Below are 24,892 nucleotides of genomic sequence, written 5' to 3'. Positions count from 1 at the left end.
CATTAACAACATGATCTCCAAAGCACCGGGGCACAGACAGAATTCTGTATCCGTGTCTGTGTCCATGTCCTCATCATGCTGCCGCCGCCGCTGCCTCCTCGCCTCGTTTCTCTGGTCCTGGCTGAGCATAAACTCCACGAGAACGCGCGAGGTGTTTACAATATTCATGACTGCTGTCTTGAGCTCAGCGGGCTCCATGCTTGCCATGGTATGGAGTCTGCAGTGTTCACCCACCCAGGAAAAAAGGCACGAAAATGGTTGTCTGCCGTCCGTTGCTTTCATGCAGGGAGGGAGGGAGGGAGGAGGTGAGGCTGTACCCAGAACCACCTGCGACGATATTTTTTGTCCCATCAGGCACTGGGATCTTAACCCACAATCCCAATGGGCGCGGGAGACTGCGGGAACTATGGGATAGCTATGGAATTGCTACCCACAGTGCAACGGTGCAGAAATCGACGCTAGCCCCGGTACTTGGACGCACACCACCGAAGTAATGTGCTTAGTGTGGCCGCATCCATTTCGACTTTATACAACCTGTTTTTCAAATCCGAATTATCTAAATTCGGATTAATCCCGTAGTGTAGACATACCCCTAGTGTGTACATTTGTAATATATAAGGCAACACCTCCTCCCTTTTCCCCGTCTATCCTTCCTGAGCAAGCTGTACCCATCCACACCAACATTCCAATCATGTGTATTATCCCACCAAGTTTCAGTGATGCCAAAAATGTCAGTTGTATTTATTTATTAGCACTTCCAGTTCTTCCTGCTTATTACCCATACTTCTCGCATTTGTATATAGGCATCTAAGATACTGGTTTGATCTTTCCTCGCAGTTTTGTCCTGACCCTCCTTTCTTTCTGCCAATATAGTCCACACTCCCTCTCGTTTCCGACCCATCTCCCAGATCTCCATGTTCCCCACTTACCTGTGGGCTTTGCACACCTGTCCCTGTTGAACCTAGTTTAAAGCCCTCCTCACTAGGTTAGCCAGTCTGTGTCCAAATAGGGTCTTTCCCCTCCTCGAAAGGTGAACGCCATCTCTGCCTAGTAGTCCTTCCTCGAATAGCATCCCGTGGTCGAGGAAGCCAAAGCTCTCCTGGAGACACCATCTTCACAGCCAGGCATTCACCTCCATGATGCATCTGTCTCTGCCTGGGCCCCTACCTTTGACAGGAAGAATTGACGAGAATACAACCTGCGCTCCAAACTCCTTCACTCATACTCCCAGAGCCCTATAGTCACTCTTGATCCGCTCAGTGTCACACCGCGCAGTATCATTTGTGCCCACATGGATGAGTAGCATGGGGTAGTAGTCAGAGGGCTGGATAATCCTCGACAATGCCTCTGTAACATTTCGGATACGGGCTTCCGGCAGGGAGCATACCTCCCGAGATGAAATGTCAGGGCGACAGATGGGCGCCTCCGTCCCCCTCAGCAGAGAGTCTCCAACCACCACTACCCCACGTTTCCTATTCGCAGTGGTGGCAGCAGACCTCCCAGCCTTAGGGGTACGAGGCTTCTCCTCCTTTACTGTAGGGGGTGATTCCTTCTTTCCTGTATCAAGAAGAGCATAACGGTTACCTATTACCACAGCGGAAGGGTTCGGAGCAGGGGTGGTGCACTGCCTGCTGCCAGAAGTAACCAGCTGCCAGTGTCCACCCTGAGCCATCTCCTCCTCCACCAGTTGTGTATCAGCAGTCCTGTGTACTGGGACAGCTACCTCAGCTGTCTCCACATGGACACTGTCCAGGAATTGCTCATGGATTCGGATGCTCCTCAACCTAGCCACCTCCTCCTGTAGCTCTCCCACCTGCTGCCTGAGAGATTCCACCAGCAGGCACCTTTCACATTGGATGGTCCCCCCAGCTTGGATATCAGTAAGTGGAAATTGCAAGTTACAGTCTCTGCAAAACCACACCAGGATCTGGGTAGAAGCATCCATGCTCAGGCGCTCTGTCTGGCTACAGGCGCAGGTGGAGGAGACAGAAGCAGTGCTGGCACAGGTGTTGCGGGTCTTCCTAACCATCGTAAGCCTCCCTCTGTCAAACTCCCGTCTGCAGCCCTCTGTCGGCTGAAAGGGTTGTTTAAGCAAGAAGTTTTGAATGTAGTTGGTTTATAGGTTTTAAGGGGAATAAAGGGAAAACAGATAGAACCGGCAAGGGACCCTCGCCCCCTTCCCACTCCCCTTCCAAACTCCCTTCCAAACTCCCTGGCGAAACTCCCTGGTCGCTTGTGCGCTGCTTTATACAGCCCTGGCCTGTATGAATGCCCCACCCACTGATTAAGGCTCAGCCACTTACCAGAGGCTTCTAGCTTTCAAATCTTCCTTTGAAGCTCACAGCTTCCAACTGCCAGCCACAGCACACGGTCTTTCAACCAACCAACCAACCAGACTGACAAACACAAGCTCAGCACACAGCAAGTAACCCCCAAACACAAACAAACACACACTACAGACAGTCACTTATCCCAAAAGGGTGCTGTATTGCTCCTCCTTCACCTGGAGAACTCCCTTGCGAAACTTCCTGTTAGCAGCCCGTTCGCAAAAGCTAATGTGCTTTGATATGATCTAATCAGTTAATCACAACATTTTCACAAAGGCATAAAACACAAACCAAATATATTATTAATACTTATAAATAGTATATTTGTAAAAAATATTGAGGACATACATGATTTAAATAAATTATGAAACAATACATAAACATTCAAAATGTTTTCTATTACAAGAGAGTTCAGACAATTTGGAATGAAACTTACACAGCTTTAAATATTCTCATTACCTAAGATATACCTTTTAAGGGCTCTAACACAAAAACATATCAGGCCAAATGCGGTCTGGTATAATTGGGTATATGATTCTGTTCAAGTGCTTGGAATTGTCATGGATGAAATCAGTCAACTGTCCTGTCAAATAAATACAGTTTGGGTTCCCATTGGGAGTTGTCTCTTGAAGCACTTTTGGAGTATCTTCCTGATACATACCACTTGTTTAACTGGGCACAGTGATTGGTTAAATAAAGCCATTACTAACAAATTTACCTGACAAGTATTTAATAAACATTCCTAAAACAGTAAAGTCCAACTGGTCTTAAAACTACAAAGTTTAACACTGAAACTTATTTTTCTTTAGAAACTACAGAATGATACTGTTTTTCATCAACTTTGTTAAGAACTTGTTTTGCTAATGCAATGATTACCAAATAGTTGCCAGCATTTCAACATCTTTCTATTCTCCATGGTCCATTCTTTTGTGTAATTGTCAATTAATTATAAGTATGTTTTAAAAATAATTTATACCTCATACCACTTAACCTATATGAACATTTATTTTGCAAAACATTTGAAATTTGGAAATGCTCTTTTTTTCTTTTATAGGACCTAAACATGGCAATTATTGATCTACAAATAAGCAATATTAAAACCTCATTTATTATGTTCTTTTATTATTTGCAGGCTTAAGCATTTGGATTGTTCCAAGTCATTTCACTAAAATGTTGGGCCTGATAGCTTGCAAAGGATAATACGCCAAATTCTGTGGTAATTTATACTGCATGCAATCCCTTTAGCTTGAACAGAATTACATAGGATATAAATCAGTACAGACTTTGACAGAATGATTTCTCTGTGCTGGAAGAAACACACTGAAGTGTTGCAAATTTATGGATATTTGTGCCAGATTGGGAAATTAATGCTCAACATGATTATATATTACTTCTACCCAAAATAATCATGCACAAATCCAAAGAAAAATAAAATATGTAAGACAAATACCCCTGGCTATTTTAATCTTCAAATCTTTATTTTTTGTTCATTAGAATTTGCAGTACTAAAATTTAGGTTCCCTTTGGTGACATCACACTGGGTCAGTTGGTGAAGGTATATTTTAAACATAAACCTATACAAAGTATAGTACAGTTTCTTCTAAAAGCTAAATGGAGTTTTTTCCTCATTGACTTCAGTTACCATTTAGCTGTATTAAATAGTATTAAAAATCTTCTATCTCAGTATACTGAAGCTAAACAATATAAAAGAGAATTCTCTGCTTACAATCTTCTATCCTCCATGAAGAAGAGTTAGCTGGAAGCTCATATTTTGAATTCCTTTCCTCTCGTCTATAAATTATTTAAACTGGGAACTAGCTACTGATACATGTGTGTCGTGGATGGAACCCGACCAAAACCCTGGATATACCACCAAAAAAATTGGGTGTTCAAAATCCAGAACTGGAATTTTTACAATTCTGATAATATACAGTCTCATCATCTACAGTATAAAATTCTTACAGTCCCCCAAATTCCAATTTCCATCATAAGGTAGCTAAGGTGCAAAGTAATATAAGGGCATATCAATCCTTTTTAAAATTAAGCTAGTCCTCTGCTATATTTTTACAGTGACTTACATTGAAAAGTACAGTGTTTTGTGAGATCTCTAAAACCAGAGAATTGTAAAGCAGATTTCCTAGATTCCACACAGAATCTGATAAAGCCCCTCCTTACAGGCATTTCTCTTTTCAACAGGTAGAGTAAAACCTTCCAAGGTGCTAAAGACAACAAAAGAAAAGTTGGAGCTGATTCTCTTCCCATTAATGCTTTTGTAATTCCATTGAATTCTCTAAAGTCATTTCTAATTTACATCAGAGCAGAGAAGGGAATCAGGACCATTATATCTCAGCAGGAATTAACCTGAAAGAGTTATGCCGTAACTTCAAACTATGCACTTAATTACTAAACAGCAGATAAAATAGAAGTGAATGCAAACAACAGAAACACTCTGCACATATGGACAGATATTGTATAATTACACAGTATTTTATTTTTGGTTTCAATTTATAAACAATTTAAAAACTTAATTTCAAATATTAAAAATATACACCCTGAAATCATTTGACTTTGAAACTTTTATATTGTTTAAATAAATACAAGTCAGTTAAAAAGAGGTTAATGACTTTTTACCATGGTTTCGTTCTAACCATTTTTTTAAATGCCCTTGACTTCAGCAGTATGAAATAATTATACTGGAATATATGACTAATTCAAGTATTTGAATACTGCATTTTCCCTTAACTTTGAGGGAAATTTCTTACAGATATTCTCATGGATAGTCCAACCTCTTGAAGTATCTACACACATTGTTTTGCTATGGTAAACGCTTTTCAGAAAAAGGAAAAAATTAAAAAAAACAAGAGATTCCCTTTGAAAATATTGTGTGCTGACAACATTCTTGAACATGCTGTAAAATATGGTGGGTTAGACACTTCCGCTATAGTACTCAGCACATGTGGAAATTTTATGCTTAATGTTTACAAAGTGGCAAACAGTGCAAAGATATGGCCACAGTTTTTTAAAATAAACTTTTGTTTTCTTCTTTGACTCACAGTTTCACAGTTCTGTCACTACTGAAGCTGTTCACTGTCTCTGCTGTTTTCTTCCGTAAATTCTCAATCCAACTGATGCTATTATGCATGGTCCTAGCTAACTCTGATGTTTGATGTGAATTATTGACTCACATATTCTTTCCAGATGTTATAAGTTCCCCAAAGCCCTCTTGATGAGAAAAAGCATATGCAGATCTTCTTGAGCTTCTTCTGGACACCTGACGCATGTAGTTCTGTAATGGTTTCTGCTTCCTTCTAGCCTTCTGCAACTTCCGAACCTTAGGGGGAAAGTTTCCATTGATATGTGAAATTATTTTTGTGTTGTAAACTCTGACTAATTTTTAGATCTCAGTTATATTGGTGGGGCCTTTATAATGAAAAAAACCCAAACAAAATGAAAAAACAAAAACAACAACATAGGTGAAAGAGATTCCAGTAGATTCCAAAGTAAAAACATGTGCTGAAGCCATCAGTGGAGTGTTAGAGAGGCACCGTGTTCTGCTGGGCTGAGCGAAGGCCATGGGGAAGATTCTGTGGTATGACTCTTGAGGCACAGCACAGAACTTGCAGCCCGGAGAAACAGGGGACTAAAATGGCTTTAACTCACCTTTATACACTCCCAGTCCTGGGGTATCTGGCATAACTGCAACAGCCCTGGGGCCTGTCTGAGTTATGGTAGCTTCCATGGACTGCCCTATGGGCAGTAGCACTCCCTGGAATCTCTGCAGTGCTGCAGCCCTGCCTCCTATGCCTGAGTTTATGAGGATGTCCTTGGAAAGCAGCCTTATGCCTGTCTTCCCCAATGCTTGCACCAAGGGACTACTTCCACAGCTGAACCAGGGCTTTTAGGACCCCTTTATGCCATTCCAGCTCAGTGCAGTATATAGGCCAGAGTGTGGAGTGAAGATCTCCTGCCTAGAAGGCAAGAGTTCTAATACTAGCTCTGTCACTGATTCTCTGTGTGGCCTGGCACAAATCACTTAATCTCACTGTCTCTTTTTCAAATCTATAAAATAGGAATAATAATACTTTTAGTTAATGTTCATAACAGCACTTTGAAGATGTGAAGTGCTACCTAAGTGCTATTAGAAGCAGGGAGCCTAGAGCTAATTGGCCACCTTGATGTCACTGAAATCAGAGAATTAAAGAGGACATTTGAATCATTTTGTCAACTGCTTTACCCCCAAATAATTAATCCTTTTAAAATTTGAAAATAAACTCACAGCATATGTAGAACTGTGACCTTACCTGACATTCTGTTACACTAGTTTATACCCAATAACTTGAATACAATGGGGATTATTATATTGATTGATAAATTACCATGTAGATGGAATATACTTTACAGCTTTATTTTTCATGTGTTTTTATGAATAGTGAAGGAATGGCAGAAAACAATCTATTTATTGTTAAGATTTGGCATCGATTTAAGTTATCTGAATTTCTAATCCAATAAATTTTAACCAGCAGTTTATGTGAATATCCCTCTAAAGTCAGTGAGATTATTCACATGTGCAAGGTGAACAACATTTGGCCCAAACTATAAGCCATTAAAAAAATTAACTATTGGGATGGGACATCACTTATTATTTACTCCTAAGAATGTAAAACCTTGGGACATATTATGCTATCAGTAATTATGCAAAAGGTCCAATATAAATTAGTTTGCTTAAAAAGTTCTGGCACAACATTGCTCTTTGCTTGTGTGTTTTAACTTTTTTAAAACTTATAAATAAAAAGTAAAAAAAAAATGCTGACCTAAAAGTCTATTATGAATTAAGTATTATTTTTCACTTCTTGCACATACCAAATTGTATAGAGTCGATGGTGATGCTTTGAGAGAACTAATAGTATATTTCCCCCCAGTAGTTATGTAAGAACTATAAATTCTGTCTGTCTGGAAAAATTTTAGTTCCCTCTATATGTGGGATGCAATGATAAAGAAAAACTCTCACATAATAGGATTAAGTCATACCTGATCAATTAGCGTTGGATTTAAATCTTCCTTCAAAAATCGGAATGTTATTACAGGCATGACTGAAATCACAGTAGTCAAGAGGATGACAAGCCAAACACTTATCTGGCTCAGGGAATTACGGGCATTTCCTATTAACACAAGAAAATGAAACATATTTGTTAGAAGTACAAGGCTGTTGTTAATAGTTTGCAGTTGTGAGACATATTAAATTATCTTTTCTTTATGTTAACATGTGTTTCTGTTACAAAAATGCTTGAATTTTTCTAGAGATACAAATGCTTACTGCTGAAATTACAAAATTCTTTGGCAACATCTAAAATTTGACATAATCCAAAAATGCAAGATGGATTCCAAAGGAGGATTTAAGTGAGTGGCTGCACTGATGAACACAAGAGCAGCATGAGAAGACGGTGGTGACACTACTATTTTTTTCTTCATATCAGATTCCTCATCAATTTTTGAACTGTCAGATTGTTTGGTTTCTGTTCAAATGGCCAGATGACAATCTCTGCTCTTTGGACCAATACTCTGACCACCTTGTTCTTCTTTCACATATGATTCATGAGAGGGTTACATTTAAAGTATCGACTCTGTATTAGGCCCTAATTCTGACACACCATCAAATGGTATCAATTGGCTTTAAACCGCTAAAGCCACATTACAAGCCATGTCCTAAAGGACAAAGGATCCATATCCCGTTGCTTGTCACCTGAGCCATCCAACAGACATTTAACCGACGTTTTCATTAAGAAATATGCACATTTTCAACCCATCTAGTTAATTATTTTCATTTATTTAATACTACTTCATTTCCTTCCCAAATCACAATCAGGGGCTCTGCACGGAGTAGCAATTTTCTGTTTAGCATGATGTGTGGACTGTCACAGCAAAATGGTCCAATCTACACTACAGACAGGTCACAGTGGCATTATTCAGCCCAAGAGTGACTAGATTTCCAGTTGACCATTTAGCAAATCTGCCAAGTTTGTACTGGCGAGTTTGCTAATGGTATCCTGTAGACTAAAACAATTGATCCATTTGTGCCATCAGAAACATTCTACATCATTTAACCATGACTCTGATTATCAAGATTTCCAAGCGTACGAGGTAGCATGACTATCTGCACCATTAAAAAAAGTTTATATTCTTCTGGGATTTGGTGGACACACTTTTAGGCTAGCAGTGTTCAAAGTCTGATTGGAAATGCACAACGTGTAAGCAATGTAGGACTGGAATTTGTTTATGAAGGTTTTTCTGAGGTTTGGATAGTGGCAGGTACTCCTGTTCTGGAGGATTTTGCTGGGTGATTCAAACCATATCACACTACCAAGTTTCCATATGGCTCCAGCTGTCCTTATTAGCATAAACAAACTCATCTCAAGTCATCAAATAGCTTTGGAAGTTCCTTGATGCTTTAAGCCTCTAGTTGTTAAAAAAAACAGACATTCCACTTCCTGTAGCTTGCATTTGGCTATCAAAAATGCATTTGAAAGAACACAGTCATCATCTGACTTCAGTGAAGTCCTCCTGGGGCTCAGTAATTACTGGAGTGGCCTTGTATGGCATAGCCACTGCACAAACTACATCCTCTCAGCAAATTGTTCTGACCCCATTGTGCACAGGATTCCTGGGATGGTGCGGATTCTGGCCAGCGCTCTGAGCAGGCAAGAAAGAAAAAAAATCTCCAAAATGTAAATTTCATTTCACTAATTTACTTATTCTGTTTATTGTTGCCAAGGCCTCTCAATATAGCAAGGATGCTTTTGTAAATTTGAAAAGCATTAACATTACTTAAGCAATATCAGTTCAGTTAAGCCAAGTTTCCCTCCCATATCTGCCATTCTTCTATGTACTTACAAGATCTAACTCTATATAGATTGTGGCAAATTGCATAAATATTGCCTGTATAATCGCATACCAGGTAATAGACTCACCTACAAAAGGAAAGTGGTTTGGGAATATAACAAAAATCCCATCACTGTGCATTGCAAATAAAATGGCAAAATACACAGCTATACTACCCAAGATGAAAAAACGATTGATGGCAGTCCAATAACTGGTATCCAAGGCTATCTGCAAATAAAATGAGACAAAACATATTATACTAAGAATCTTTAAGGGTTTAGAAAATATACTACATATCTTATTGAGTGGAGTGTTACGTATCTAAACAGAGAAGGGATTTGGGATTTTAAAAAATGTAATACAATGCTCTGGATCTGTTTGGTACTTTTTAGTTTTTCCCATCACATGTTCTCTTTTTCAATAAATAAATAAACAAATAAATAAATATTTAATTGAAAAAGGCACCAAAACTGTAGCAGACAACATATTCAATCTCTCCCATGCACACATAGTTTTTAGGAATTTAGTTGAACCTTCTAATGAATTGTTCTTAAAAACACTTTTTTAAATGGGCAGATTAATACTTATGTCTGAGTTTATGTATATTCAAGTCGGGGTGCAAGTTTTAGTTATATTCAAGTCAAGGAAGGAAGTTTTATATCTTCCAAACAATAAAAAGTAAATTTAGGAACCAAGATGCACATAACATTAACTATATGCCATCATGTGGCTCAATTCAGGACTCTGTTTTGCATGTTTTTGTGCTGGGAGAATAATTACTTCAGAATAAGAAACTTTGTGAAAAGTGTTTATCCAGAGGTGATATGGTGTTTTTGTCTTTTAAAAGTTTTTCTGTGTGAGTTCATTCAAGAGCATAGAGATTATCTCATTTTACGCACATCATTGTTATTGGAGCATTTAGTGCACCTAGCTGCAACACTCTGGGCATGTCTATATTAAAAATGTGTGGCTGGCCCATGCCAGATTACTTGGGCTCACAGAGCTCAGGCTAAGGGGCTGTTTAATAGCAGTGTAGACATTTGGGCTCAGGCTGCAGCCTGAGCTCTGGGACCTTCCCACCTCACAGGGTCCTAGAGCTGCAATTAAACAGCGCCTTATCCAAAGCCCCATGAGCCTAACTCAACTGGCTTGGGCCTGTTGCAGGTTTTTAATTGCATTGTAGACGTACCCTCCGACTACATGTCCCAGACCTGAAGAAGTGCTCTGTGTAAGCTTATCTCTCTCACCAACAGAAGTTGGTCCAATAAAAGATATTACATCACCCACCTTGTCTCCCTAATATTCTGGGACCAACACGGCTACAACAACACTGCATTCAAAATAATTGGCATAGAAATTGCTAATGTTAAAACTCAGAACTGTTGGTGGAATGCAATAGCTAAGTGTGGGGGCAAAACAAATGCAAAGCCAAAATGAGAAAAAATAATTAAATGAAAAATAGAGATTCTGGGCCAGTTCTGAGTTTTAACATTAATCGTTTCTTATGTTTGTTCCTTGTATGCATATGTAGGATCTAACAGAAGTGAGTAAAACTCTCATTGTGAAACCCCAAACCATATAAAACCTATCTGGATTGGCATTTCATCATAAATGAGAATCATCCTAGATTTGACAGAAGGTTTGTGGGGGTTCTTCACCCTTTCACAGAATCCTGGAGCAATTCAACAGTCTATGGAAACCACGCAAACCTCATCAGTTTTGTTTGAATTTCCTATCCGATTTGGAATTCAAGGGTATCACAAACTCAACCCAAAACTCAGGAGATATAAACCACATGAATCAGTACTGAAAAAAAATACTTTATATGAACCCCTGTATACCAAAACCACTGAGCTCTGCAGAGCTCTAATATCAATAGAAGTATCACCACCCCTTTTCTCCTCATACACAATGATAGATTTTACAATACATGTAGTAATCTATGCCAGCAGAAGTGAGATTAGAATCAGGCCTAAAATGTGAAAGCTCTTTTCTGAAAGCTTTATAATATTTAGGAACAAAACATGAAAAGGCAGAAAGAATGGTTTTGTGGTTAATTCAAAGAAATAGGAGCCGCAAGATCTGGGTGGTATTGCAGGATCTGCCACACACTTCCCTGGGTGGCCTTGCGCAAATCACTTAGTTGCTCTGGGTCCCAGATTCTCTCTCTGTAAAATGTGGTTAGTACCACAGTTGTATTGTCAGGCTCAAGTGAATAATATCAGTAAATTGCTTTGAGATCCTAAGAAGGAAGGTGCTATACTATATAAATACAATTCCACTCTGCAATGACAGATCATTCTGAAATCCGCTTTCCATTACATTATCCAAGAAATATGAATTCTGTCAAGCTTCTTGCGTTATTTAATGAACATAGCACTTAAACTGAATTCTGACCTTATCTTGATTTATGGTTCACTAGCATCCCAAAGCTTAATCATGTAACCACTACATGCATTCATTACACGCTTCCTTATCAAAAGCACATTCTGAATTCTTGAGTAATTTGTGAAAATTATAGTTATCAACTACAAATAATATATTGCCAGCTTGTTATGTCAGTGTGAGCAGCTGCTCAGTCGCAGCATAACACAAGGTGACTCCATATCTAAAGAAAAACACCATACAGCATTCTGACAGGGTATTTAACTAAATGTTTCCCAGCACTCCCTTCTCTCCCCTGCCCCCATGCCCAGAGCAAGGACCTAAAGGCTGACAGAAAGGGAGCAATCTAGTAAATATTCAGTTCCAGAATCTAAATTATTCCCTCCTGCCTGGTGGATCAATCAAGTTTGGCCAATGTGGCTACTTCTTATCGGAAGGTCAACTGTGCCTAAAGCCACCACTCTAATCCCTGCTCTCTTTTATTTCCTAATTGCTCTCATCAGGCCCCTGTTCTCCTGGAAGACCTTAAGCAGCCTTTCTTAGAGGTCAATATCTTCATGCTAGACAAGTAAAACAAGACATAGTGGGGCAGGTTCTCTTTCTTAATTCCAGGGGAAAATTTTAACTTGTTCACCACCCAGTCACATTTGGGATTTATCCATTACAATCCTTTGCAGTCAGCATTAAAATAACTCATAGAAAACTATTATGGGGAACTGACTTTGATAAATATGTTTATTATCATCCAGACTCTCTCAAATTGTTTAAGGCCTCAATGGGGTCAGTATTCTCAGATAAGTCTTTGATTACTCAGCTCTTTACCCTATACTTAGAAAAATATATCAAGCTGATGAAGCTGTTTCTAAGAGGAGGAACACCCTAGTTTAGACCATTAAGTATTTATATGTGAATTTTAGAAATTGTCTCAATCGCCTGCAATTTCAAGTGTAGGTGTCACTTTTAATAGGAACTTCTGTATTTAGAAATGAGAAAAAAAATACTGTAAAAACTCAACACCAAACACAAATCTTTATTATTTACCTGAACACTGACTACAATAACTAAAGATGTTGCAACTGTGACAGCAAAAGACTGGTAGTCAGCAATGTGTTTTCCATCTTCACCAGCTGTGTTATAAAATGCTCCATAAGGGATGAAGAAAAGGGCAAAAGAGGTGTAGACTCCATGTGCTATACAGATGAAAAATTTGCGTTTATTGAATAGTAGATTTAGTTGCCCAGGTTCATAGAGTTTCGCATAATCCATGCTATTCTGCTCATTCACATCCTGTAACAAATCCATTTGGATAACGTGTTACTTTAATAGTGTCAGAAAATATTAAAGTTTGTATGCCACAGAGTGAGTAAAATTCCTGTGCCTTTAATAAAGGTCAGAAGGAATTTCCCTTGATTACAGTACCTTCTCAGAATTGAAGTGTGCTTAGAGCTAGGGAAGAAGATTCTCTTTCCCGCTCTGTCCCACTAATGCTACAAAGGAGATGGAAAATGGCCATATCGGCCCTGATGGGGGCTCCACTGACATGGGGGAGTCTCCAACAAATATGCAGCCAGCATAGTTGGCTTCTATGCTATGTCCTCACTTCCCTGATCTTGGTGTAGCGAGCAACAGGAGCAGGGAAGGGTTGTAGACAGAACACAGTGCTCTCCAGCAATCGCCGGATTGGGGGACAGTCTATTGCTGAGGCTAAGGCTTAGGCTTGCGCAGAACCAGTCAAAGAATCATGAGCCCACAGCCAGTGTCTTAAAGGACTACCGCCTGATCCTGGAGCCATTTGGGGGCTACTTCCCAGCATAAATTAGAATAATCTGAGGGGCAGATAAATAAAGGGAATTTACTTATACATTATTTGCATTTAAAACTGACTTGTTAATGATGCTATCAATGCCATTTATTGCTTCCATTTTAGACATTTAAGTCATGCTATAAATAAGATAAAATTGTACCTGGTCAAACAAACCCATAGCTAGTACAGGCAGTGAAGCATAGACAATGTTGAAGAGGGTAATAAACCACTGGTCATAAACAGTCTGAAAAGAAGATGCAGTTGATAAAGTGAACAAGTGTCATTTTTAAAACTTTTCACTATTATTATTTGGCACAACAGAACACACAACAGGACGCTTTACATCTGCTCCCCATGAACAGGATAACTGAATTTTGAAAACAGGTAAAATAATGACTATCTAAAAGTTTAGTGATTTGCTTTCTATGCAAGGGGTTATCCAATAATATTTCATACCATACTTAATTATGAAAAAAGGGATAGCTGGCAAATCCACAATGTTTAATAAGCTGCTTGGTTAATGCATTTTTCATCTATCCCAGAAAAAGATGTGAGTTTATACCCAATCTGGAAATGGCAGAGTGACACAGAGGGAGGATTATTGAATAGCAGTTTCAAAATCCCAGACAATCTCATATTTTTTACTACACATTTGTAGCACACTTGGCTCCTTAACAGGGTTGAGGCATGTGGTATGGGGAAGGGATCTGGCCATCCCACATTCAACTCAGCTTCTCTTGTAACCCTTGAGCAGGCTAGGTACATCTTAGCTCATCAAGCAGGGAGGATGTCTGGTTCCAACCAAGGAAAAATGGCCAAGTCTGAATTAAAGGTGAAAGTTTGAAGATTATCTACAAGGATCAATTTGGACTTATGCCCGATCCTTCCTAGCAACATGAAAACACAAGTCCCCATTGCTAAGTTTATACAAACAATAAGTTGCAAATCCATTTAGTGATGAAGGCCTTTTTCTAAGCACCCCTCGTTTTAAAGTTGCACTTTATTTATACCGCTTTTTAGTTTCCTTTACTTGAAAGTTATAAAGCTATTTTTATTATAAAAATTCTGTCTTTCAGAAAACACATTATAGAATAAATAAGAGGTGCCCTTCTCCATCTGTTCTTTATTTGTGCAATTAGCAGAAATATACTGGAGAAATGCAGAAGGAATTGAATATACTTGAATATACAGAGCTCCTTTCTGCAATTTTAGCCAGCCACTATATCTGCTAAGACCTTTGGATAACTATTTCACAGGTAATCAAAACCTTTGAGACTAGTCTAACAGTCACATGCTATTTTCATATTTCCAACTGTGACTTGTTTATATTGTTTGGCATAATACAATGATTTTTTTTATATTCATGGACAGGATAATTGTTTCCATATTCTTTTAAAAAAGCTTTCCCTTAAATCCCTGTAGTGTTGACAATGGCATATTGTCATCAGATAGTCTCATTTCTCAAGCAAACAATGCCAGTAGTTGCAACTGGTTTGATTCATAACTTTCCTAAATAAGGCCCCAAGAAATGTTCTGGCACAAGCACTTAAAAATGCGTGTCTTCACCTGATATCCAAGAGTCCACATATGTGTACACAAAAGTGTGGAAGGTTGCAAGAGCACAACACAGAAGCAGTTGCCTTAAACTTATGCAACCTGTGTGGGCACTGGAACCCCATATGTGGAGCCTGATTCAGCTCCCACTGAGGTCTATGATAGACTATTGACTTCAGTGGTAGCTCGATCAGGCCCCAAAAGTACACACCCATCTCATGAACCAGGGCACCATCACTGATTCCCTGTCTCTAATCTTGTCAGACTCTAGTGCCAACAGGCCGTGGCAGAGATTAAGCTCTCTAATCTATGTATCTATTTTAGGTACTTATATGGCCTCCATTACCATGATATCTAAGCACCTCAGTTTTTGCTGTACTTCTCTTTAAAATATCCCTGTGAGATAGTGTTATATCTTTGCTCTTTACATAACATTAAGACTATGAGGAAACTAAACAGACATGGCTGGGTTTCAACTAACCATATTCTCTAGTACACAAACATATAAGACCTGGCTACATATATAAACTGCTACTCTGTGGGGTTCTGGTGGCTTCTGCAATAGAGACTGGAAAGCCCACTAGAGGGCTCCCAAACTATTTAAAGGGATACTACCCACGCCCCATTCAGTAGGGATTTACTATTATCCCCATTCTAGAGATGGAGAACTGAGACCTTGCTCTGGGCTTGGGCAATTGTTCTCTGGCTCTCCTTCTAGCTTCAAGTTCACATACTGGGGTTACTGGAGGCAAAAGAGATTCAAATGTATGTGAGAGGAGAAGAAAGTTTATCACAACTTCAGTTGAAGGCAGGAGGTAGTGCTGGGGATGTGTGTGTTGTGGGGATGTAGCTGTAGGAGGACTCAGTCATAAGCGTGAGATATACTGGATAGGGTTCTGCATGTTACTTCATCATGAGGGGCTCAATCAGGCTGTTGGATTTCCATTAATGTCAACTAAATATCGAGGTCCTAAAATTGAGACGGCCCTAAAAAATGTGTTCAGAGGAAACTTTCCAATGAAGTTTTTTTATAATGATTCACAAACAAAACTGGACTTTGAATGGAAACCCATGTTTAAAGAAGATAAGAAATGTTGACATTAAAGAATTATAATGTTTTCCATAACTCCTGCCCTTCTAACCGATTAAAGGGTAGAAGGGAGATAACATACTGACTTATAACACTGAAATATAAAATAAAGAATTTCTAATGGTTAGATGAAGAGCTTTGATAGATATATTCTTTTAATGATTTGTAATTAGGACAATGAAGGAGTACAGCTTAAGTAACACTTAGGCCAAGGCCTTGCTGGCATAAGTGTTTTTTTTCCAATTCTTCTTTTACATAGAATTGCTAATCTATTTAAAATGATGATATTGCTGACAAGACAATGCTGTGCTGGAAGTTTTGGGGTGAAAACACACAAATGTGTAACACCAAGAAGCCTTTTTTACTGGGAGACCTACGGCAAGGTGACACAAAAAATACCATGACACTGAAACTGCAAAACGAGCAGAAAAAATGCAGAAGTTGGGTAACTGAAGCTTGCACATGTATAATGTGTCGGTAACCTAAAACTCAAAGGGTTGATGTGTTAAGAGCCAATTTGATAAAGATTACTTAATCTGTAATGTATAAATGTATACAAGACCTAAGTGAACATAGGCCTACACTGGAGAAACACCGGACCAGAAACTGAAGGACTGGACTGAAGGACTAGACCAACAGATCAGGGGAGATGACAATCATCAGGAAGTATTGGAGGATTTCCCAGTGCCCTGAAATGTGGTAACTCAGGCCCTTTACCAATTACATTTGTAATTGTCTGTTATAAATGTATGTTCAGGCACTATAAGTCACAATAACTCTGTCTGAAATTGCATAAATAAAGGCAGAAATTGATTAAGCCTAAATTGGGTGTGCTTGTGACTCAGATTTCCAACTTTTACTCCCAACAAAATCTGGAACTTTCTCTATCGCTGATATGTACATATCTCAACATCTGAGGCCTAGTTCAGTCACACCAGAGTATCTAAGAGCTGATATAGACTATTGTACAAAGCTCAACTGCCTGGAATTTGGGCTGGATAACATCCCATGAGAATGCCTGATTCCACAGGATTGTTGTTTCTTTCTAGTTATAGCTGAGCCAGAATATGGTATTTCCTTATTTATACTTCTGTTTTCAGACAAAACCAAGATCTGCAGTAGCACACAGAGTTTGAGGGTGAAGGTGAGAGCCATTTGTTTTATCTGATCCAGTTTGCCCATCCCTCTTGCACATAGAGGTAGTTGGAACTTTCTGACCATTTTTTTTCCTCAGAAAATAACAATTCATCAAAATTGAAACTTTGTCAGGAAGGTTTCTCAGGTCCAGGATGGAATATCTGCTTGAGAGAGTAAGAGACACTCACACCCAGAGTTGGGACACTCACTTGGGATGTGGGAGATCCAGGTTCCATTTCTCACTGCAAATCAGTCAGAGCACAGACTTGAACCTGAATCTTCCACATCCCAGATGCATGCCGTCATCTGGGAACTATTGGCTATTCTCTTTCTCCCCTTCCCTCTCTTCTAATTTGTGAAAGGTTTATTTTTGTTATGATACAGAATGAAACCAAATGTCAAAACATTGACATTTTTTACAAAATGGAATTCTTGTTTCCCAGAGAGCATTAACTGCATCCTTTCCCATAGTAAGTAGCTTTGGGAATAGGGGAAATCCAGAATTTCACACTGAATAGGTCTTGCATGAGAGTCTCCAGGGACTGTTTGCAAACTCATAAATAGGAACCCAATCACTCACACTTTAAATTAGATTGAAAGTAAAATACAATGAGTTACAATCCACCAGCAAAATGACACCACCATCCACTGCTGTCACTAAGTCTGCATCACAAATCATGGAGTCACCTAAAAGAACATCTCACAGACGCAGATGCCAGAGGAACATATTCCAGAAATTCACATCTGTGACATGCAGCCCACCTGCCAGTTACCTTGGCTGGGCCAGATGGAGCATATAATCAAAGAGCAACAGTTAGTGATCAAATTCAGCAGTGGCAGCAATAATGAAAGGCAATCTAAGGTAGTAAAGAATTACAACACATCTCTTTACGTAATTATAAGGCTGTTTTAAAGTCAACATTGCATCTAGAAAAGCCTAATCTGTCTATATCTGTCCAAGAGTTTTCAGCTGCGCAGTGTAGGTAACTGTAAATGCACATGAAAGAAGATATAGATGTTCAGATTTTTTTTTAGGTCCTACTCTAGATATATTAGCTCTTCAAATGAATCAAAGAATGGAAGGAGATAAAAACCAGGGAGAATACTACAGAGATTTTCATACAAAATCGGACTGTGGATGAAATCCTGCACCCATTCCAGTCAGTAGTTTTGCTACTGACTTCAAAAGGGCCAGCATTTCACCCTATGTTTTCATTAAAAGAAAACTCAAAACTCCTGTGGAGAAAAATATATTCTCTTCTCCTAATAAGTGTATATATTTCTCTTCTGTGGGGAATGGATAGACTGGCACATTTATGCTACACAAGGAGTGTCCAAAAATTGTTACTGTAATTGGTTAATCTATTGTATCATGTAACTATAGGTCAAAATTTTCCAGTTTTGAGTGCCTACAATTACATTCCTAAATCTACAGGTAGGCACCAAGGTATATGTGTCCTGGTTTTCAGAGGTGCTGAGCAAGTCAGTGGGATTTGTAGGTGCTTAGCATCTGTGAAAATCAGCTACATACAGTCAGGTGCTTAAGCTTAAATTTCTATGTCCACTTTGTAATATTTCAGCCATAGTTCTTAACAGTATAATGAAAGTCCTCTTCTCCTATATTCTCAATTGAATAGCTACTATAATGAGATGTAGAAAATCAGGAAATAGTTTATATTTGTAATTTCAAGCACAGCAATCTAATTTATCTGGTTATTCATAAGGTATCCAGGAACATCACTACTATACAAAAGTACAAACCCCCATCCCTGTTTGTTTTTCTACACGGGATTGGTTTGTCTCCAGGAGAAATATTTCTGAGCCATTCTGCAACTTTCCATTACTGCAGGAAAGCAAGTGGAATGAGAGCAGTCATTGTGCCTTCACGATAGCATGCTCTATCACCTGTCCCCAAAAATTGCACCTTGGGGACAGTCAGAGTTCCTGGTGAACATAATGTAGTGGGGCAGTTGCCCTGCTCCTGAAAAAAGGCTAGGCTGATTGGAGAAGCAGCCACAGCTGGGGCCACGCCCCTATCAGGCCACAGCTGGCCCTCTAAAAGAGCTGTGAGCCAAGAGCTGAGTCAGTCTCTCTCTTGCTCTGGAGAGAGACAGACCTGGCTGCCTGGGAGCTCAGGGTACAGGGAATGGAGCAGGGCTGGGGAAAGGCAAGGGGAGCTGGGGAGCTCCAGCCTGGTAAATCCCCAGGTTGTGGACCTTGCTAAAAGGCCAAAACAGGTACTGGGGTTGCAGAGGCAGCTGGTCTGACCACGCCCCCTTGCCAATGATGAGTGGCCTTTTACAGACTGCAGTTTGCCCCAGTGAGTGGGGGCTAGATGATGACTGGCAGTAGTCACTGAGGCAAGGTGGGAATAGAGGGTTGGGGTCTCCCCTGGGAGGGGAGACCCAGACTGTGGGTTACTGCTGGGGGCAGAACCCAGAGGAAAAAGGGCACCAGGATCCAGGAGGGACATGGGGGCCCTAAGGCAGGTGAGACACCGGCCTGCAGAGGGCATTCCGGGCTGGACAAGAGCTAATTCCCAGGATAACCAGTAGGAGGCGCTGCGCTGGTAGGTCTCGCTTCGCTACATGTGGTGGAGAATGTGGGCACATGTGGTCCACCCCTGATATAAGGGGCAGGGCAAGGACTGTGGGACTATTGCTTGGAGCTACAGGAAGGGATGATGGATCCCGGGTATACTGGGGCTTTCTTTGCAGAGGCCCCAGCTGCTACCCCTGGTTGGGGACAGGCCTCAGCTTCCTGGCAAAAGGGGGCTGATGACCCACAGGGACTCTGGGAGGTGCAGTGGGCCCACCATGAAAAGTTGGGCCAGCTGGCGGAGGAGCAGGGGGCCTGGTAAAACTGTTTCGGAGGAGCCGCCGAGAGCGGGATGGAAAGCCCAGTGCTAGGACCCAGAGGCTGGGCAGGGAACATAGGGCGTGTTATGCCTGTACAAAACATGGACATTTACAAAGGGATTATCCCTACTGGGGTAGGGGGCAGGGCACCTCAGCCCAAGCAGGGACAGGGGCAAATCCTTAGGACAGTCTGCCAGCTGAGGGAACCCAGGTGGCTATGGACATGTTGGGCCTGTGGGCGATAAGGGCACATGCAGTGGGCATGCCCAGGCCCGAGATGGAGGGTCCAGATCCGCCCTGGCGAAAGGGTGGGACCTGAGAGGGACCAAGAAAGACCCAAGGCAGGAAAGAGGCGGGGAGCCTGCTGGGGCTGCCATACACTGGTCCACATTAGGAGGCACTGCCCCCTCAAGGAAACTGAGGGGTGGCCGAAGGAGGTGCCTGCGGGCCCGGAAGGGGCAACACTGGATATGGTGGAGGCTGCAGGAATAATGGCTGACCGGTCATTAGGCCACCCATGGGAGTGGCGGAGGAAGCGACGGAGATGGAGGGGACCCAGCAGGAGGTTGGGACCCAGACCGTCACCGAGCCAGTCGCCAAAGAGGAAACCCAGACAGAGTGGGGCCTGCAAGAGGCCAGGACCCTGGTGGTCGTGGAATAGGCCACCAAGTGGACCCAGACCCTGAGGGTGGAGGGTCTGGGAGATATGTACCTGAGGGCATGGCTCAAGGCTGAGGAGCAGGCCTGCCAGAAGGCGGAGGCCCACACGCAGAAGCTGGGAGGTTTCAGAGATGAAGTGGGCAGTCCTGGAGGGGTAGCCTCGGGGAGCCCAGGCCAAGAGTCCCCCCACCTCCAGTGGTGGGGATTTTTTGGGGTGAGGGGAGGCGCGTAGCGGGACAGTTGCCCTGCTCCTGAAAAAAGGATAGGCTGATTAGGGAAGCAGCCCAGCTGGGGCCACGCCCCTATCAGGCCACAGCTGGCCCTATGAAAGGGCTGTGAGCCAGGAGCTGAGTCAGTCTCGCTTGCTCTGGAGAGAAAAGGACCTGGCTGCCTGGGAGCTCAGGGTACAGGGAATGGAGCAGGGCTAGGGAAAGGCAAGGGGAGCTGAGGAGCTCCAGCCTGGTAAATCCCCAGGCTGTGGGCCTTGCTAAAAGGCCAAAACAGGTCTGGGGTTACAGAGGCTGCAGCCCAGGGTTAGGCAGAGGCAGCTGGTCTGACCACGCCCCCTTGCCAATGATGAGTGGCCTTTTACAGACTTCAGTTTGCCCCAGTGTGGGGGGGCTAGATGATGACTGGCAGTAGCCACCAAGGCAAGGTGGGGATAGAGGGTTGGGGGTTCCCCTGGGAGGGGAGACCCAGACTGTGGGTTACTGCTGGGGGCAGAACCCAGAGGAAAAGGGGCACCGGGGTCCAGGAGGGACACGGGGGCCCTAAGGCAGGCGAGACACCAGCCTGCAGAGGGCGCTCCGTGCTGGACAAGAGCTAATTCCCAGGATAACCGTCAGGAGGCACCGCGCCGGTGAGTCTCGCTTCGCTACACGTGGCTGTTGTGGCAAGTCACAGAGAGGACATCTCTGAGGTAGTTTAATCTTTAACCCACTAAGGACTTTAAAAATTAGGACCAGGACTTTGAAGTGCATGGAGAGCCAGTGTAGAATGTGGAACACCACTTTAATGTGATTTTGACAAACTGTCTTACCAAGAAGGCAGCCCAGTGCATGCTCAGCTTCTTCCAAGAGTCTATATTGTCCAGAAATAGGACCCTGGATTGGGAGTCAGGAGATTTGGGTCTAATCACAGATCTCACACTGACCTGTTGTGTGACCTCAGTCAAGTCAGTTCACTTCTGTGCCTCTGTTTCCCCTCCCAATCTTTGTCTATCTTGCCTATTTAGAATGTAAGCCCTTCAGGGCAGGAATGGCCTCTTACTGTGTGTTGATACACTGCCTAACAATGTGGGATCTAAAACATCCTCTGGTCTAGTGTGTACTGGGAGGTCTGAGGTCAAAGGCCAAGAGCTGACAACCTCTGATTGCAACATGTTCCTGACAACCACCTGAATGTAGGACAGAAGTGCAAGTCTTAGAGTTTTTCTGAAGAAAAAATAAAAGATTGACACAGTTTCCAGTATATTGGCAGTTAAGCTGATGGCCCCCAGTCATACAGCTATGTTTGCCATCAGATTACTTAATTTCCTTTCCTTGTGCCATTTTACACTAGAGTTTTATCTTACAGATTTCCATTTTTGCATAGGTCACACAAGAGAATCCCTCCACAAGTTCTTCCTAAGACCACATTCAAGCAAAGCCCTCTCATTTTCAACATTATGTATTTTTGGTGCATTCCACAAAGTACAGTGGGTTGAGAGAATATGCACTGTTAATAAATCTATTATTCAAAACAGCGTTAATAAGTCTATTATTCAAAACATAGTCATGGAAATTTGTCCTCTATTTTGAATCAATCAGAATGGCTAGAAAACCTTATGCCTTTACACCAGATTATGTAAAAACAAAATTAAGATGTATAGTTTATACTGCTGAGAAAATTCTTTCTTCCATCTATTAAGTTTATAAAGATGAGCCAAAATGGCAAAGTATTCATGAAAAGAATATTAATGTTCTAGTGTTCAATAAAAGCTTTCCAACACTATGTAGCTCTATAAATCATATCAAATTTTATGTTTAATTGCTGTAATTATGAAATGTCTCTCCTTCCCCAGAAATACAAATGTTGTTTCCCAAGGCTCAGACATTTAAAATATTTCTACCATTATTCATGGTTTTATACAATTCCTGATCCTCTCTTTTCTGAAATCATGACAGCAGACCTCAGGAATGGTTCCCCTTCCCAGGTTGCCACTGCATGCATCTACAGACAATGGCACTGCTGCTGCAGCCCATGTCTCTCCCTGGCCCCAGTATTGAGTTTGAAGAGTCAGTATCCTTCCTGAGTACACCCTTTTCCTGACATCACCCCTCAAAGTAGACAGGGGAGACCCACTTCCCCAATGCCACCCTCTTTGCCTGCTAGGAAGCTTGCCCAGCTCAATAACCAAAGGGTTACCTACTAATTTCCCAATTGAACCACCAGAGGAGGTCTCACTGCCCATCTGAATAATCACCCAATAAGCCAAAGGTCACAAAATGATCTGATGACACCAACACAGTTGCTGTGAGGCACAGATGCCTGGTATGGAGAGCTACCTAGTAAAGGCTTTCGGAGATGCTAGGGGGAAGTACAGTGCGTCAAGAGGAATGGGAGTGGAAGGACTGATGGATTTGAGAGGGAGGGTATGCACTTCTTCAGGGGATGGCAGTGGAGGAAGAGTATTAACCCATGGAATGTTGCATGTATCTCCAACTGAGGTGAAAGATTTTGAGAGAGCCCTTTGCTATGCTTTTAGCAACATCTCACTATAATGTGGGCCTCCAAAATACAGATTTCCAGTGCAGCCCCAGTTACTACCCTTTACTCTTTCCCAACAGAGAGAGACCCAGATCAAAATCCCCAGGATGTTGAGTAAATATTCATATATACAAACAAGCATTCAATAAATATGTGACTATGCATTCAAATTCAAACAAGAGTAAAGGGTTTGGGTTTTTTCTTATTCAAAACTGAACATTGACTAGTATAGATGACACTTTTCATCTGGAGGATACTGTGTATATGTTGTGCCTCCCTACCTCTGGACAAGGGAGTTGGGAAAGGGCTGGTTCTTCCCGATGACAAAAAGGAAGCTGGAGAAACTTAAAGGGGCCTCACTCGTCTAATTCACTATTGCTATCTAACAAATCTGAAATGATCAGCCAGGACACATCAGATTCAGGGCCCACTGGACTGAAGACCCATGTCCCCCACTACAACTTGAAGGTGAGAAACAATCACCCACAATAACCGCTCCTAATTGCCCAAGAATATGATTAAAATAAACAAATAAATACAGGGACTCTACTCCTGGTCTCCACCGCTGACAGCAGCTGGTTGGTGTTTATTGAAGGCCTTGGGCTTTCAGTAACTTCTGCAGATCAAACGTGAGGAAATAGGAAAAGCAGGATTTGCTGAAGCACATGAGGAGTTCCCCATGTCCCCAAGCAGCTTTGCAAGACACCCTTATGTTACCTTACACTTTGGCTAGAGCTTAGTTAGGATCAGTTGGCTTGGCATGGAGCCTACTTATGTGACCTGCAGAATTTATAGATTTAAGCACTCCTGACAACCACACAATCAAGCCTCAGGATTTAGCCCTAAAGAAACTATTTACTGGATTAAGACATATGGTTCTCTTTTTTCCTTTAAGCATAAGGCAGCCTTGCCTAACAAATGAAATCACGAAATGTCTCAACAATTTGGAGGAAATGAAGGAAATCATTAAATATAATAAATACAGTCAGGTTAATTTTTTTTAAAGAAAATAAAGACTAATATGATTTTAATTAACTTCCAAATGATTTTCACTCAAACATTTGGATTGTTCAGTTCAATTTTCTGACTTCTAATTATCCAATAATTAAAAAAATACCCCTTTTCATAGGTGGCTACATTAAACATACACAACATTGTTTTGTTGGTTTATAAACTTAACTCCCAAAAACTAACCTGAGCTGAGAAGCCACAGAAGAAGCCAAACCAGAAATGCACCAGAGTGAAGGAAAAGTTTTTGTAGAAGAAATAACACAAGAACTTGCACATTCTGAAATAGGACCACCTGCCATGAACAAGCAGGAGCTGCTTAAGGTATCTGAACTGGGCAAAGGAGTAATCGCTGGCCAAGACTGCTTGCATTCCTTCCTCACCACTGATGCCAATGCCTATGTGTGCACCTGTAAGTAAAAAAGAAGCAGAAATATGTCTCTAC

At 41.3% G+C, this 24,892-nt stretch overlaps 1 protein-coding gene across 1 annotated transcript in view; it reads right to left on the bottom strand.

Moving 5' to 3' along the window:
* Positions 1-4,831: 4,831 nt before the first annotated feature.
* The window catches only part of ATP8B4 (ATPase phospholipid transporting 8B4 (putative)), a 170,594-nt gene continuing 150,533 nt past the window's right edge, over positions 4,832-24,892 (bottom strand). The window contains 6 exon segments of the mRNA XM_054043060.1: positions 4,832-5,658; positions 7,356-7,486; positions 9,293-9,431; positions 12,630-12,875; positions 13,553-13,636; positions 24,634-24,857. Of these exon segments, the coding sequence (XP_053899035.1) occupies positions 5,377-5,658; positions 7,356-7,486; positions 9,293-9,431; positions 12,630-12,875; positions 13,553-13,636; positions 24,634-24,857 (1,106 nt within the window). The 3' untranslated portion in view covers positions 4,832-5,376.

This window comes from Malaclemys terrapin, chromosome 10 (genome assembly GCF_027887155.1).
Source record: "Malaclemys terrapin pileata isolate rMalTer1 chromosome 10, rMalTer1.hap1, whole genome shotgun sequence".
Classification (NCBI taxonomy): domain Eukaryota; kingdom Metazoa; phylum Chordata; order Testudines; family Emydidae; genus Malaclemys; species Malaclemys terrapin.
This window is presented reverse-complemented; position numbering and strand designations above follow the sequence as displayed.